This window comes from Lissotriton helveticus, chromosome 5_1 (assembly GCF_964261635.1).
Source record: "Lissotriton helveticus chromosome 5_1, aLisHel1.1, whole genome shotgun sequence".
In the NCBI taxonomy this organism is placed as follows: Eukaryota; Metazoa; Chordata; class Amphibia; order Caudata; family Salamandridae; genus Lissotriton; species Lissotriton helveticus.
In genome coordinates, this window is record NC_136065.1 from 916505721 (window position 1) to 916522913 (window position 17193).

A 17193-nucleotide genomic window follows, 5' to 3' on the forward strand; every position below is an offset into this window, starting at 1 on the left:
GGTGTCCACGGCTGTGGGCATCCTGCGCATGGGTGACCCGGTGGCTCACTTTCCGGCGGACCATCTCTTGGAGGTCCTCCACCAGGGCTCTGGTGGGAGGGAAATCTTACTTCCCTTTGAAGGTTCGCTCATTTCTTCCTTGATGGGGGCTTGGAGGTGTCCTGCCTCAGGGGAACCGGTGCCTCAGCATCTTCTGCACCAGCACCTCCTGGCGCCGCGTGACCATTCACCCCTCGGCCGCCAGCCCCCTTTTGCGGACTGCTTTTCCCTCCCTGCCGCCACTGTTGACTCCGCCGTCCCAGGAGGCCCGCTGGCTGGACTCTTGGGGGCGCAACATGTTCGCCTCGACCAGCGCTGCCCTGCGGGCCCTTAACACCTTGTGTGTTCTGGCTAGGTCCTCCTCCTGTTTGTGGGACTCGGTTGAGTCTCTGGGATCCGCAGCGTCCCAGGAGACTGGTCAGGTGGACTTACGCATCATGCATTGGATGGCCGGGAGCTTGGGGCGTTTATTCTCCGCTCCGCTCTGGACATCTCAGAGGTGCCGGGCAGGGCCGTGCCTTCCTCAGTCGCTCTCCTTCGCCATGCTTTGCTTCGGGATGGAGTATTCCCTGAGAATATTCCAGGAACGACTCGCCGAACTTCCGTTTGATGGCAGCCTGTTGTTCCATGCCCCTGCTGTCTCCGCCATCCGAAGGCTCTTGGCGGGGCTCCGTCCTCCTCCTCCTCCGCCTTATCTTCCTCCTCCTCCGTCCCCTCCTCAGTGACTCCTGAGTTGGGCCGATTCTGGGCCTTCTTATGCCGGTTGTTCTGGCTGTGGAGTGTGTTTTCTGGTCATTTGCGTCCTTCCTTGGGACTTTGGCATTGTTGGCTGCTGGACGTCCCTTTTGTTGATTATGTGTGTGTGTTCTGCTGGAGTTGTTGCGCAGACTTGGCCCTGAGATTAGGCCTTCTGCTTTGCTTGAGCTGCTTGTCAAGCCTTTCACGGGGGTGTTGTTTTCCCCGTGGTTCTTTTGTTTTTCCTCTGCTGCGGAAATTCTTCCAAAGAGGGTTCCCATATTTTGGGACTTAACGTACCCTGTGTGGGGTAGTGGTAGCTGTCATATGGTTTGCTCCCTGCTAGGGGGTTCTGGTCGCCTTCGGGTACCTGTCCTCCATGACGTTTATGTAGGTTGCTTTGCTTCTTGAGGTCGTGTGCGCGGCCACTCATAGTGCGGTGCCCGGGCATCACCTCCTATCCGTGCTCCAGTCCTGATGTCTGGGATGATCCTGTGTTCTCCCTTGCCAGGCGCCGCTTACTCAGCCTTCCTGGGGCCTCTGGCTGTTCTTCCTGCTTCTGGCGGCTTTTGACTGCCGGTGCTGTTCTGGCTGGCAGGTTGTTCTCCATCTGGAGTGGGTTTGCCTTCTTTTTCCTCGCTTCCTTGGCTTCTTCTTCCTCTCTTCCTGTCTTGGCATTGGGCGGAAGCTATGTTGCCTTGTGGGGGAATGGGGTGCTTCGGCCTCTCCGACCTTGCCCTTGGCTCCTCTGCTCCGAGTGTACGGGCCCCTTCAGCCTTCTTCTCCCTCCTACATCCTCTTGGGGTCGGTGGGGTTCAGCTTGTAGGGGGTTCCCACTGCCTGGCAGGGACGAGGTTCTTCCTGGTCCACAGATCTGGTCCCCTGTGGGGCCCTCTGTTCTTTATTGGCTGGTGGGGTCCTTTAGCAGACCCTCATTGCTAGGGTATCTATTCTACGTGAAGGAATCTGCGGCTAGTAGTCTCTATCAGATGTATGAGCTACTTACCTTCGGTAACGATGTATCTGGTAGCAACGATTCTAGCTGCAGATTACTTCACGGCCCGCCCTTCCTCTCCTATTCTACGAGGACCCTTGGGTTGGTCTTCGGTACTCGCCTCCCGGTGGGAGACTGTGTCTCCTGTGAGTGCCTTCCTTGTTCTTGACGGGTGGCTCTGTCTGGGGGCGGTTTATTCCTCCTTTGGTTTTTGTAGGATGAGGTTCCGGTGCCCTGCTGCTCTGGCTACTCCAGGTTTGGGGGGGGGGGATTGCTTTCTATCCCTGTCCTCCCCTCCCTCCCCTTCCTTTTATTGCTATCCTCTGATTAAGGGTTATCTGGCCATGTCTTGCCCTTGTCCCTTGTGGGTTGTTGCCCTCTATGTTGGGGTAGCTTGGAGGTTTGTTGTCCCTGTCTGTCTTGGGACTGGTCCCCTTTCGTACTCAGGATGGGGTGGTAGATTACTACATGTGCCATGACTTTACGCATGTGCCCTGCTTCTGGGGCACAGGGGTGGGAGGCTGTCTATGTGCTGGAAAGGTGGCTGTGCAGGTCTCTGCTTGTTCTTTCTTCTTTCCCTGCCTTTGGGTTCTGCAGTGTTGACACTACTCTGTGTGGTGTTGTTAGTCACAGTTTCTTTCCAATTTTTCTGCTCTTCGCTCACTGTTCCCATGCTTCCACATTTTTTATCTGGTGGTTCCGTGTTGTGGTGCGGAGAAATTCTCCAAAGAAAACTGACGTAGGCGTGCCGGGGCGGGTCTTATGTGACCTCGCTAACGTCACGTACGCGGACGACGCCTGGACGGAGTCGCGTGATGTCGCCCGGTGCACATGGATAATTCTACGTGAAGGAATCTGCGGCTAGAATCGTCTCTACCAGATACATTGTTACCGAAGGTAAGTAACTCGTACGTTGAGTGTAGTTGAGGAGAGTGCAAACTTTGAGCTGTTTTGTGGTTTAGGTGCATAGTGGCTTCCAAAGTTTGTCATGACAAATATCTAGTGTGCTGGGTGTTTTGCAGCAATATACGGATCTTTGGTAAGCACAAAATGCAGTACCTAGTGTGGCGTCATTAAGGGCCAAATTCATAAAGATATTTCAATAAGTAGACCAGACTTACTCTTGCAGTTCTCCTAACATTCAGTATTATGCTAAGAGTATTACATCCAGGACCCCTTTTGGCCAAAAGGAGAACAATGTAGTATTGCTATGGAGATCAGTAGAAATATCTCTAACATGTTACCTTTTGCTCTGTAAGGTATGGTACAAGAACCTGTGATGCATGTGTTTTAAGATATTGCTACTTTGTTTTTACTAGCTGATACAGGTTTGCTATTTTTTAAGAAAATAATTTTTTAATACTGCTCTGTCAATTTTTAACCTTGATATTTCTAGAATGAAATGTGTAGTACCAGAATACGAAATTGTATCTTAAATACTTACAATTATTGGCAAGAGTATAGTTTGGAAATATTTTAATTTGTTTCAGATTCAAAAAGTATGTAACAAAAAATTGTGGGAAAGATATACGCACAGGAGAAAAGAAATTACAGAAGAAAATCACAACCATTCCAATGAAAGGATGTTGTTCCATGGTAAGATGTGTGTGTGTATGTGTGAATTTACTTTGAAAGTTATTTTGTAGACATTCTAATTGTTTGACTTGAATTACACCTCACACTAAATATTTGTTTAAAACCTGCAATGAGTATTTATCAAGAACCTACATACATTTCCCCATTTGGAAATTGTGTTTGGTAGGAGAAGGCTGAGATGTTAGTTGTATTTGAAAAAAAATTTAACAGCACAGTTTTTTTGTGGCAGAGCTTATTTCTTGTTTTGGCGCTATTAGACCCCATTTTACTTCCTTAATTTTGTGGTAGTACTGCCACTACTTGGTTATTTCTATATATGTGCTTGCAGCAGCCTTCCTTCGTGACTGGACGGTGGCAGTAAAAGTTGTGGTACACGACTGTTCTAGTCTTCAAGTATCCATAACAATAATATGTCAAAGTTTGCTTGATGGAGGATTCCCTTCTAGCAGCCGTCTGTGGCGTGTCACCTCCGTTAGTGCGCGTCTTGTACATTTATTGAGGAGTGTTCACTAAACAACTAGTGTGCCATCCTAAGTAAAGAGGAACGATTCTTCTCTCTCTTCATGTTGTTGCAAGTCAAGCTTTAGAGGTGCACATAGAAGTTGGGATGAATTAAACTTGACAAGAGGTTCTTCGTGTGTGTGAACACAAGCAGTGAAAGTAAAACAACAGATATTAGGGACTGAAAATAATTATATAAACCTGGAGGAACGTCAAATTTGCCCTCCAGTTTAAAATATAATTTAAAGGAAAAGTGTACATCAAAGTTAGGCTGCATCAGATTAAGTGGTTTTTATTTTATATGTTTGTATTTACATGATATGATTCTTTGTTATGCTTCATGACTATATTTAAGATCTAGTTAAGTGTGTTTACACACTATATAAATAATTTTTGTTGTGAAGTACAATTTTAAAAGTGAAAATTTACATTTCCAAATGCATTTCCCTTAATTTGTTATATAGTTTATTTGAAATTGTCAAAGTCAATTTGATGTCCATTCTCTGTGCATGAGTTGCTGGGTTACAGTGCTCTGCAATTTATTGGAAATTTGACAAATAAAATCAGTTTAAAAAAAAAAAGTGAAAATGCAGAATGTATCCTCACCTCCTTTCTTTCTTTCTAACCCCTGGTGAACGAACTATAGAATGGCCTAAGTGGAAGAAAGTATTTAGCAACTATGCACTAGTTTGTGGCACTAATTTGAGTGCAGAATGGAAACATGCTCTGTTATTACATTGTTTAGGGGTAGAGGGGCAGGATGTTTTGGAGAATGTATCTGATCTTCCGCATGCTGAGGCGAGGTATTTAAATGAGTATGAAATTGCAATGGCAAAGCTAGATCGACATTATTTGCCACGTGTGAGTACCATTTTAGAAAGGTATCACTTTGGTTTAAGGTGTCAGGGTGAAGACTAATCTGTTGAAGAGTTTGTAACTTCCTTAAGGAAATTGGCATCTTTGGCGGTGCAGCAGACGAAAGGATCAGGGACCAGTTTTTGCTTCGCTGCAACAGTGATAAGATATGTGAGGAACTATGGATGAAAGATGAGCCTCCTCTTGATGAGATGCTTATTGTTGCTAAGCAAGTGGAACACATGAGGAGGTGTTTTAGGGAACTTAAGGTTGAGAAAGAGGTACATGTTCCTAGTTCCACTGAAAAGGAGAATACTGCGGAGGTATGTGTTGTTAAATCTTCTGGATTTAAATCCCAAAGTGTTTCTGATGTTAAACAATCCTCTGAGGTTAGAGGTGGCAATGGTAAAGAACAACATTTTAATGCAACTTGTTTCAGATGTGGTTATCCTGGTCATACGGCCAATAAGAGATCCTGCCCAGCTGTGTCACAAGCCTGTAACTTATGTGGTATCAAAGGTCATTTTAGCAAGTGTTGCAGGAACAGAAATGGAAAATATTACAAAGGTAAAGATAAGGAATCTTGTCAGGAGATTGTTTTGCAAGTTAAAGAGCATGACATTTTTTTTCCTTCTGAAACAGTCAATATAGATGGGATAGAAACTATAATGAAGTTTGATTCTTTTTCCCGGATCAACATTATCTCAAGACCAACTTTGTTGAATTAATTCCCTGATGGGATACCTCTCAATGAATTGGACATACAACCTGGATGGTATTGTGGGAGCAATATCGACCTGATGGGATATTTCATAGCAACAATTGTTATTTGTGGCAAGAGCATGTGTGACAAAATATGTGTCCTGCAAAGGTGATGATCTTTTGGGTAGGATTCACCAAGAAGAGTTGAGTGTTAGTCTTCATCCAAGTAAACATCCACAGGTACAGGTTGATCAGGTTGGTCATAAAGGAAAGAAATTCTTTAAGGAGTTTATTGGTTTATTTCAAAAGAAACTTGGTAAGTTGATTGGCTACAAGCATAAAATCAGACTGAGACAATGCCACTGCTGTAGTAGCAAAGGTAAGAAGGATTCGGATACACCTACAGACAGTGGTTGAAATGGAACTCAAGAGGTTGGTAGAGTGTGGGGTCTTTGAAGAAGTTGAAGCTACGAACTGGTTGGCTTCCTTTGTCATTGCACGAAAGGGGAATGGAGAAATTCGTCTTTGCGTGGACTTGAGCGCGTTGAGCAAAGGTTGTGGTTGACAGATTTCCGATCCCCAACATAGAGGAAATTATCACTACCTTTTCTGATTCTAAAGTCTTCAGCACTCTAGATCTGATGTCAGCTTATCATCAGGTTGAGTTGCATGAGAGTTTGCAGGATCTCACAGCTTTCACTACTCCATTTGGCATTTTTCAATTCAAGAGAATGCCATTTGGTTTCATTTCTGCAGGTGCAGTTTTTCAGAGAGCTATGTCGATTATTTTAAAAGATCAACCTGGTGTGAAGTGTTATTAGGATGACATAATTATCATTGCATCAAACAACATAGAGCATGATCTTCGTGTTCGTCTGGTCTTACAAAGACTTCAGGATGCTGGTTTAACACTCAAGGCAGAAAAGTGCAAATTCAGTGTCAATGAAGTGAGTTATCTAGGTTACAAGGTCACTGCTACAGAAATAAAACCTAAGAGAGAACTCGTTGATGCACTAAAAAGTTTGAGAGAACCTATGTCAAAAGAAGAACTCCTCTTTTTTGGGAATGGTGGAGTGTTATAAGTCTCTTCATAAAAGACTTTGCTAGTAAAACTTTTCATATGAGAAAATTATTCAAGAAAAACACTGATTTTGTGTGGGGAGCAGAGTGTGATCAAGAGTTTGTCAGTATAAAAAAAGATTTAGGCAACGCTCTCTCTCTGCAATCTTTTGAAGCTTCCTCTTACACTACGATTGTGTGTGATGCCAGTGGTAAAGGTGTAGGTGCTTTATTAATTCAGACTAGGAATGGAAAGGAAAATCTTATTGCTTGCATATCAAGAACATTCGGGGATGCAGAATAAAATTATTCTGTTATTGAACGTGAGTCATTGGCTGTGTTTTGGTCCATAAAGAGGTTCAAACAGTTTCTTTGGGGCATCAAATTTGGTGAGCAAACCAATCATAAGCCCTTGGTGTAGGTATTTGCAAAGAAGGGTCTTGACTCCATTTCATAACTCATTCGTAGATGGTTAATAGGATTACAGGATTTTTCTTTCACAGTCCAGTATGTACCAGGGGCAAGCAATTTCTCAGCTGATTGTTTATCCAGGCTGGTTGATTTTGATATAGTTCAGTCTGACAATTGTGAAGACCTAGATCAAGAAGAGGGTGTGAGTGTGTGTGAAGTGACTGAAGAATCTATTAGTTAGAGGATCTAGGGAAGGATGTCACTTTGTGCAAAGTAAGAGATTTAGTTTGTTGGCGGACCTTGAAGCATTTCAAATAAACCAACTGGTGCAACTACCGACTCATACCGGTGGACATTTGTTAGATCCTTTTCTGACGAATCTTGCTATCAACATTTTAGTGCTTCAACCTAGGCCTATGGCCTGGACAGACCATCATCTGATCGAAGCCCATATCACCATTCCCACTCCTCTCCATAGAAACAACACCCCGGATCTTTTTAAACGCCCTTGGAGAAACCTGAATCTTGAGCACTTTCATCAGCTGTTGATGGAACACCATCCTCACCCCCCCCTCTGAAGTCTCTCTTGGCTACGATAACTTCTGCGAGTGGCTCAATCACTCTCTAGATACGTTGATACCGGCTAGGTGGAGTAAGACCAGATCTAGTCCTTCCAGTCCCTGGTACGATGAATCTCTTAAAATGCTCAAATCTACCTGCAAAAAAGCGGAACGCGCATGGCGCAAAACTTACGACGTGGACCTCAAGTCGGCCTATAGGGCCTGCACTAGAGTGTACCACGGGCCATCTGTTCTGCCAGGGCTGCCTTCTACTCTCGGGAGATAAAGAACAGCACGAATCCCACAAAGGTTATCTTTAGGGTCTGTAAGGACCTTACAAGTAAAAAGAACGAATCTACTACTTTTGTAGCCTCCTTAGATCATTGTGAGGATCTGGCTTCATTTTTCGTCGAAAAAGTTGAGGCCATTTATAGGTCATTCTCTCAGTCTTCCATCGAGGAGAACATTATCGTACCTAAGGTCTCTGCACCATTGCTGATCATCCCCAGTCCTACTCTGGAGGAGTTCAAAGCCTTGACGACGAAAGTTAAATCCGGTTCACCGGACGACCCCATGAGACCCATTCAATTCCAGGAACTTGCTGAGTGCTGCTACCCGGCTATGCACAGTCTTATTGAGCTGTCCTTTAACACCGGCAGTGTTCCTAGTGCATGGAAGCAGGCTACCATCATTCCTATCCTTAAAAAGCCGGCTCTTGATCCCACTAAATCGGAACACTACCGGCCCATCTCCCTGCTCCCCTGGCTAGCTAAATTAGCAGAATCACATGCTAATCGCATCCTGTCATCCCATCTGCAGGAAGCTAAGATACTGGATAACTCGCAGAATGGGTTCCGTGCGGGTCACAGTACCGAGACGGCTCTTCTAGCTGTGGTGGAGCACATCAGGAAGATGCTGGACCAGGGTCAAACGGCGGCACTGATCCTGTTGGATCTTAGTGCCGCCTTTGATACGGTGTCCCACCAGATCCTCTTACACCGCCTTGAGGAGGCCGGAGTTGGAGAGAGAGCACTCGAGTGGTTTCGTTCTTTTCTCACTGATCGAACCTTTAAAGTGTCCACACCCCCTTTTGTTTCTGCTCCTCGCCCTATCTCTCAGGGTGTCCCGCAGGGATCGGCCCTTAGCCCTACCTTATTCAATTTATATGTTCAACCGTTGGCGGAGGTCGCCCATAGTTTTGGTCTCACCATGGTGTCCTACGCCGATGACACGCAGCTGGCGGTGGCACTTAATGGGGAGTCCAACATGGATGCTCCCACTTTTCAGTCCGCTCTTAAAGCTGTGGCGGGCTGGATGGGGAACAATCGACTCCAACCTAATGCCTCTAAAACCGAGGTTATTATTTTTGGTAGGGAAAGTGAGCTCTGGGGCGACCAATGGTGGCCATCTGAATTGGGCCCTGTTCCCACCCCAGTGGCCGAAGTCAGAAACCTTGGGGTATGGCTGGATGATAAACTCTCCTTCACCACCCACACTAAACGTGTAGCCGGTACTTGTTTCGGTGCCCTGCAGTGCCTTCGACCTATCTTCAAGTTTTTTGATGCGGACACCAGACAGATCATTGTCCAAGCTATGGTCCTGGCCAGATTAGACTACGCCAGCTCTTTGCTTCTGGGCGTCAACCAGGCAGAATTAGTCCGCCTTCAGAGGGTGCAAAATTCGGCGGCCAGGATGTTGGTCGGCCTTCCGAAGTTTTGTTTCTGCACGCCGAACTATTCAGGATCTTCATTGGTTGCCTGTTGGGCAAAGAATCAAATTTAAGGCTCTTTGTTTAACTTTCAAAATTCTCAAGTTAGCTTCCCCCCCTATTCTTTCACAGATGATCTGTTATTATGTACCTTTCAGAGCCCTTCGATCTTCAGGGTTAAATCTCGCCATTGTGCCACGCTTTAAAAGAGCCAGAATGGGCGGACGTTCTTTTTCTGTGATGGCGGCAGCTCTCTGGAACTCTTTGCCTGCCCCTCTCCGTTCCATCCCTGATCTGCTTTCTTTTAGGAAGGCCCTGAAGACCTTCCTATTTTCTACTGTTTAGTTCCTTCCCCTTGGGCTATTAGTTACCGTGTTGTGTTTTACCATATCCTAAGCGCCGGGACGCCACTTGGCTGCGGCATCTGTGCGCTCTATAAAATAAAATAACATAACATAACAGTTGCTTCAGGTATGAAGAATATATCTAAGCTCAGGGAATTTACAGGATGTTGGGAGAAGGTGTTAAATGAGCTTGCAGTTGACCGAGGGTTTCTGTTGAGAGGGACAAGATTAATTCCTCCAGAGAATTTGAGAGGTAAACTTTTATGTTTGGCACATGGGCATAGTGAAGACCAAAGGAAGACTTAAACGAGATTTTTGGTGGCCTACGCTCGATCATGATGTTGAGAGGTTGATCAGAGATTGTGTGGAGTGAACGGTTTCAGATAAGGGGCTCAAGATTAAACAACTACCTATGGTTTGCAGAACTTTACCCAAATATTGAATGGATATTCTTGGGCCAATAAGAGGTGAACATGCCACACCTTATGTCATTGTGCTCATGGATCTGTATTCTAGGTGGTTTGAGGTGTTGTGTGTACAGGACATTTCTTCCTCCGTGATTATCAGATTTCTGGCAGGTGTTTTTAAGAGGTTTCTGCTTACAGATAATGCTGTGCAATTCTGTTCTCGTCAGACAGCATCTTTTTTGCAGAGGTGTGGCATTGTCCACAAAAAATCAGTGTTGTATCATCCTGAAACGAATGGTGCTATTGAGAGAATTATCAAAACCTTAAAGGAGGGCATCCAATTAGCAAGAGCGAATGGATTAGATTGGAAAAAGGAATTGTCCAATAGACTTATGGGCTTTTGGTTTTCACCTCATGGCTCTACTGGGAAGATTTAATTTGAATTATTCAAGGAAAGATCAGCATCTACTCTTGTGTGTCTGGCGTGGATGAAGTGGAGCAAAGGATGTGTGGATAATTCTCCTGGTTTGTGGCGAGAGAAAGATAGCTTCTCAGCACAAAAATGTAAAAAAGAATTTGATTTTCATAAGTGTGTGAGAGATGTGGAGGTCAATGAGGGTGATTTTGTCAAAATAAAAGCTCCTAAAGGGTGTGCAGAGTGGTCCAAGTTCACCAAGGAACTTCGTTAAATGTTTCAAAAATGCTGTTAAGACACATGGTCGCATATGGAACAAGAGCTGAGTTACTGTCACACGTAAAATATCTAATCCCATTGACCATTCAATGTTGAGACCACTACCAGTAGTAAGTGGATCTTGTAGTTCAGGTTTGCAGGGTTTTTCTAGAAGTGTTCCACCAACACACAGGCGGAGTGTCAGAGTGATCAGGAAACCTGCTTACTTCAAGGATTTTGTAGTATGATTTGTTGTTTTTCAAATTGCTTATTTGCTGTTTTCTCATTTTATTATCATACATTTTACTATTTATGTTTTGCTATGTACTTTCTTGAATGGAAGGGAAAAGTGTGGCTTGTCACCTCATTTGCTAATTAGGTCACTGTTAGAACTTTCAGAGGACTCTCGTGTGAGAGGATTCTGCGGTCAGGCAGTTGCTGTGCCACCGCCGTTGGATGAGGTGTACAGATTAATAAACACCACTTACCTGCTCAGCGTTTTGTCTCTCTTTGAACCGAGACTACACCGTCCCCATTTCCTTTTCCCATACTTAGATGACATAGATGGAGCAGTGTCTGCTCAAAAAGGGTGGGCTGGCAGGAGTGATTCCTTCCCCTAGACTAAACCAGTTATATGTGGAAATATGTACACAAATTCAAGCCCCTGCAAATTACCATACTCTGATTAAAACCTTTGCTGAGGCTCAGTCACAGCACACCGTAACAGAAGTCATCAAACAAATAGTGGTATGTATAGAAAACATTTTGTGTATGTTGTTTGAAAGAGATGGAAACCAGGCATTCCTGGAAACTGAGGAGTTTAGCTTTATTTCATAAGCAGAAAGGAGGGCCTCACTTACTGGCTACTGTTTCTAAAGAGACACATTGACCATTAAAGGTAGTACAAGGGATGTGAATGCTCACCAAAACATCTGAACATTATTCTGATGGATTCTAATACCTGCAAATTCTTTGCCTCTGAATATTCCAGGCACTAGACTAAAAACGTCTGTCACATTGCCCTGCACTGGTAAGGGGTACTGTCTCCATGCCAGTGCTGGAAGTGGAGTTATGGTGACGCCAATGGAGCCATATAGTGTTTAGCCTAGTGCCTTGACATTAGTTCTGTTTTAAATATGCCTTTCAGAGGGGGTCCGGCACTTCTCTCTTCAATTTCTGAGGTGAGTTTTTAGTTCTCCAAAACCTTTCAGAACACTCATTCTTAAAACCGCTCCACATCGAGGTCCAGAGAAGTCAAATAAACCATACAAGTCCCACAAAAACACAAGAAGTCCAAGAAAAACTCTCTGGTGTTCCGCTACTTGCACTGTTCAGACTCGAGCACTACCGCGGGTACTTGTAGAACACTCAGAGCGGACTGCTACAGCAGAAGAATTCAATTAGTTAATAGAGCTCCTGAGAGAATTTTTAGTACCCCACCGGATCCTTATGGAGCGCTTCAGGGCCCTAAAGCCGATAACATCGCCATCATTGAGTACGGCGCCCCCGGCTCCCACATAGGCTCATTGTCTGACGCCTCTTACAGCATTGTGACTGGTGCCACTGGCATGAATTTTGATGCCGGTACTGACGTAAAACCTGGATGTTAAGTTCTATTGGATTTGGATGTGCAAACATCGGAGAACAAAATTGTTTTGACCAATAGTATGAAAATTATAACAATTAAAACTTTTATGAGGTGTCCAACATTTATGAAGACTTACAGAATGACGCTGGGTTTCATACCTCCATTGACATTGGACTCCGTTCCAAACCTGATGGCCACTGATCAATTTGCATCTTTTGCCACTTGCAGGGCAGAAGAAGCGTTTGATTACACACTACCCACGCAGGAAGTTAAAACCAATGTCCTCAACCTAGGAACCTCAGCTGCCTTTCTACAAGGCTCTTACATACTTTTTGGCACCTGGGCAAAGCCAGGTACTTTTCTGCCAGAGTTTTGACTGATAGCAAGGCTGCATAGGCCTGCCTCTGGAGTCTCTGACTTTAGTGCAGCATCATACCCTGAGAGCCTGGTGGTTCAGGCATCATCCAGTTACCTCAACCCCAACTCCTTTGCTACACCCTACCTGACCGTGAATCCAAACGGCCGGTGAACTTTGCGAAACACATTTTCTCCACTGCCAGTCTTGACTTGTGAGCAGTCCATACCGCCTCCCCTTTGTACAGTAATCGCACACCTTGTGGGACAGTGGCACGCACCTTGCCATCTGTTCAAGAGAATATCAGTCATACACTCCAGCACCTGATCCTTGATGGCCAAGATGCTCCAAAATATACTATTCGGTCTGGCCTAGTCACAACCAACTGCTTCGGTGGGGCAGTCAGGGGCAGCCTGAAGCTTAGATGCCACACCTGGATTCGCTCAACAGGTTTTTTCGTCGGCAGAGGCAACGCCAGTACCCACCTCAACAGCAGCAGACCTTCATGCCCTCTTTAGGGTGACACCCAGGAGTTAGCGTATAGCGTTCGGGACCCAGAGGCAACACTCTACTCATACTCCCTCCCCTGTATCTGCAGCAAAACAACTTTAATTTGTCCTTGGTGGCACACAATCACCCACTAAGAGGTTGAGTCACCTTTCACCTCCCCAAATACAAGAGACTCCCATCGGACCAAGGTGAACTCCAAATGGTAGAACACGGATGCTCCCTACCTTTTCTAGCTTATCCTCTGGACATGCCACCCACACCACAACACTCCCGGAGGACCACTTAACCATACTCCATAGAGAATATCAAGCTCTCTTAGCAATGGGAGTGTTGAGAGGGTGCTGAAACCAGATATTGGGACTGGCATGCCTCCTACTGTGACCCGAGAGTGTGATGGTGTTCTGGGTGTTGTCTCAACCAGGTTCAGTCACATATCGAGCAAACGGTAGTCTAGTCTGGCATAAGTCTTGTATGCCCCAGAGTAATGTGAATAGTCCTGTCCTAATAGGTGTCTAGCACTCCATGTGTGAACCAAGCCCAGATTCTCTTGTAGGAGTTTGCCCGCTCCAGATAATGCCTTTGATTTCCCCAAAACCCTGCACAGAACGGTCTACATCCGCAGCCGCCTCAAAGACTAGTTTAAAATCGCCTCCCACCACTGTTGGTGCGGGCACCACACTATCAGTGTGCAGAGTATCTCTGTCGGGTATTGTTCCCGACACTGGTTGTGGCTCTATACGAAGCCAGAGTCTGTAGAGGGGGGCCCACAGACTCCCTGTTATGGCCAGCCTTCGGCCTACTTCATCTTTAAGTGTCTATGTCATAATCAATCGGCATTGGTGGTGGATATGGGTCCCTAACCCACGGTATTTCGCGCCTGACAAGATTTACTTAGTTGGAAGAATGTTCGACTTTAGGCGTGGGAGATCCTCTTAAGAGGCGAGTCTTCTGAATGAGCCCTACATCTGCATCTATTAGGATCAACTCACGTAGGCTAGAACAACGTTTGAGTGAATTGTTAAGGCCCCTAACTTGGGTGGAGAGGGTCAGTGTGGTGGCAGTCAGTAATGGGTAGTTGGTTGCGTAGATGTGTCTATATGCTCGTGGTTTGTGGGAGGCATGCCGTGGCTAGCATGAGGGAGACTGATTTCTCCCCCCCAAACAGCAAATAACACCAGAATGGTATATAACGAAAGAAAAATGTGTAAAATTGACTTTCTCTTGGATGGTCAGTTTATGGTGGGTGTGAGCAAATGGTGTCTTATTTGGTGTGGTTGTGATACCTCACAGTGTAATACACTACAAACCCTTCTAGGACCAGTCAGGTTTTGTTTGTCGGACCTTAGCTCAACCCTGGGTAGCCGTGGCTACGAGCATTCAGACTTCAACAAAGTAACAAGTGTAAAGCATTTAAAACATCATCAAAACTATTGAAGACCAAAGAAGCATGACTCAAGAAATCAGACACAATTTTGATAAAGAGAATATATGTTGTAGGAAGCTGGCTCTATATATACTATACCAAAGTAAGGTATAGTGTGCACAGAGTCCAGTGGAATCCCAAAGGTAGGGAGAGGTAAAAGTAGATAATACCTGACTCTTCATTTGTGGTAGTGTGGGTGAGCAGTAAGGCTTTATCAGAGGGTGGTGTTAAGAATATATTGTACACACCCAGGCAAGGAAAGATGTCACACACTCAAAGACTGAACTCAGACCAATTTGGTTGTATACAAATATTATTTAGTTATTTCATTTCTAGAACCAAGCCAGGCCTGGTGCAGGTAAGTGAAATAATACTTTTGCAGGTATAATGCAGTTCAATTCAATTGGAATGCAGTTGGATGCAATTGGTTTGTTTACAGGTAAGTACACCGTAAAACTTACTTTACAGTTACTTTTAAGATTACTTTGTACATTACTTTTTAGATTAGTTTTTAAGTTATTTTTTCTACTCAGTGTGGGTTTCATAAAAACCAACTGCACATTTTTTTCAAAGAAAAGTAGCGTATGCAATCCTATGGAAGGAAATTAAGTTATCAGTTTACAGGTAAGTACTTGGTTGTGGTAGTTGGGTTTCTGGGGTTAGAACCACGGTTCCCCCCGGGTCAAGGATGCGCTCTTAACCCCTTCGACGCTCATGACGAGCTGGGCTCGTCATGAGGTAGCCTCCTCGCACGCTCATGACGAGCCCAGCTCGTCATGAATAATGGGTTTTTGTAAAGCCCAGCGCAGGAGCAGAATATCGACCGCACGCATGCGGTTAAAGCACCCTCAGTGGCAGTAGGGCGGCCGGGTGCAGAGTGCTGGGGGGCAATGTTATCCAATGGGGGTTAGAGGGCCTCTGGTTGGAGGCTGCTCACAAGTAGGCCGCAGGGTTGTGGGAGCAACGCTTCTGATGTTAGGCTCAGGGAAAAGGTGGATCCGATTTAGCACACAAGGTGCACCAACAGCAGCACTGGGACGGCCGGGTGCAGAGTGCTGTTTTGCCATCGGGTACCCAGTTGATGTCAATGGGGAATCTCTAGTTGCAAAAACGTTCCAGGCGCAGGGACGAAGATCTTCTGGAGGCGACCACTGGTTGGAGAGGTAAGTGGGGATGCCAGTACACTGTTGGTTGGGCCACCCAAGGCCGTGGGATGTCAGTTGCAGGGGTGCTATTAGGCGTCAAGTTTTTCTTACTGGCTCCGCTCGCGATCGAGGGGCTTCTTCCAGAAAGGGGTTGCAGGCGTCAGGTGGAGACTTGAGGCAGGTCAGGGATCACAAGATCAGGATCGCTGGTGTGACCTCCTTGTGGTGTTGGGCCACTCGGGCCGTGGGTGTCAGGTGCAGACTCGCGGATATGTCCGAAGCCAGAGTCTATGTGTGAGCAAATCTGGTGCTCACGGGAGACAAATTCTGGTTTGGGAAGGCAAGCCAGGTCCTCCGGGTTCATTGGGGCTGCTAGCTGCAGGACGCACAGGATTTTGCTGTAGCAATTTCATGTCTGGACAGGCCAGTAGGGCTGGGGCCAAGTCAGTTGGTGTCCTCCTCCTCCTCTTCTTCTTCAGCACAGCTCTTCAGTCCTTCTTCTTGTTTCTTTTTGCCTGAGGAGGCAAGGTTCAGGGTTGCCCCTAAATACTAAATGTAGGGGTGTCACAGGTAGGTACTGTAGGAAGGTGGAATCTGACTATATGGTTCCCCCACTTTTTTCCTGGTGTTTTGCTGGTTTTCGACTTAGTTGGACTGGGACCCTGCTATTCAAGGCCCCAGTCTATCTGCTTTCTCTGTAAAATGGACCCATTGTTCTTTAGGTACATACAAGATTGGTTACTGGGTCACCCTTGTGAGCCCCCTGTAAATGGTACCCTGGGTACCCAGGGCATAGGTGCACCCTTGGCCTACCAAGGGCTGCAGCATGTATTGTGCCACCCCTGGTTAGCCTTCCAAACTGACACCACAGGTTTGCAATTGCAGCCTGGGAAAGGTTGTGTAATCACCCCTTACTTAGATATTGTATATCTATATCTCTCTCTCTATATATATATATATATAGATATAATATATAGGGGCATTGACTCCATCTTCAGATTGTTTTTTTCCTCCATCGGGCTCGGATGTGTTCATCGTTCGGTCCCGTTACCGATCTCTTTTCGAATCCATAAATCAATCAAAATACCATCGGCATCGTCGTCGACATTGATTCCGGTTACCAGCGTCGAATAGAGACTTCACTTCTCGATTCCAGCGTTCGTCGGGCCCAACTGCTTCATTGGGCCTTTGGCTCATGGAAAGAACACCCTTCAAGAAGTGCCTTCGGTGTGGAAACAAATTCCCTCACACCGATCTTTCATGAGGTTTTCAATCTCTGCTTATCTCCAGAGCACGAGAATCGAGACTGTGAGGCCTGCGCTTCGTTCCGGTCCAAGAAAACAATCGGGGACCATCGAGCTCGAAGAGTAATGGCGCAGTCATCTTCGTCGACACCAAACCTCACCTTTTTTTTTTATTTTTTTTATATAGAGCGCACATAGTTGCCCTGAGGCGTCCAAGCGCTAAGACTGAGAGTGTTAACTAGGGGGACATAGAAAGGGGAAAGCTTTATTTATTAAATAGAAATGTTTTTAGTTGTTTCCGAAAAGATGTCAGTTCCAGATTGGACCTTCGATGAAGAGGGAGA

General features: G+C 45.6%; 1 protein-coding gene across 1 annotated transcript in view; it reads left to right on the forward strand.

The window, feature by feature from the left end:
- The window catches only part of LOC144752569 (poly [ADP-ribose] polymerase tankyrase-2-like), a 446314-nt gene that overhangs the window by 319565 nt on the left and 109556 nt on the right, over positions 1 to 17193 (forward strand). Inside the window, exon 16 of the mRNA XM_078640458.1 lies at positions 3259 to 3364. Coding sequence (XP_078496584.1) covers positions 3259 to 3364 — 106 coding nt within the window. The remainder of the gene's footprint in view (positions 1 to 3258; positions 3365 to 17193) is intronic.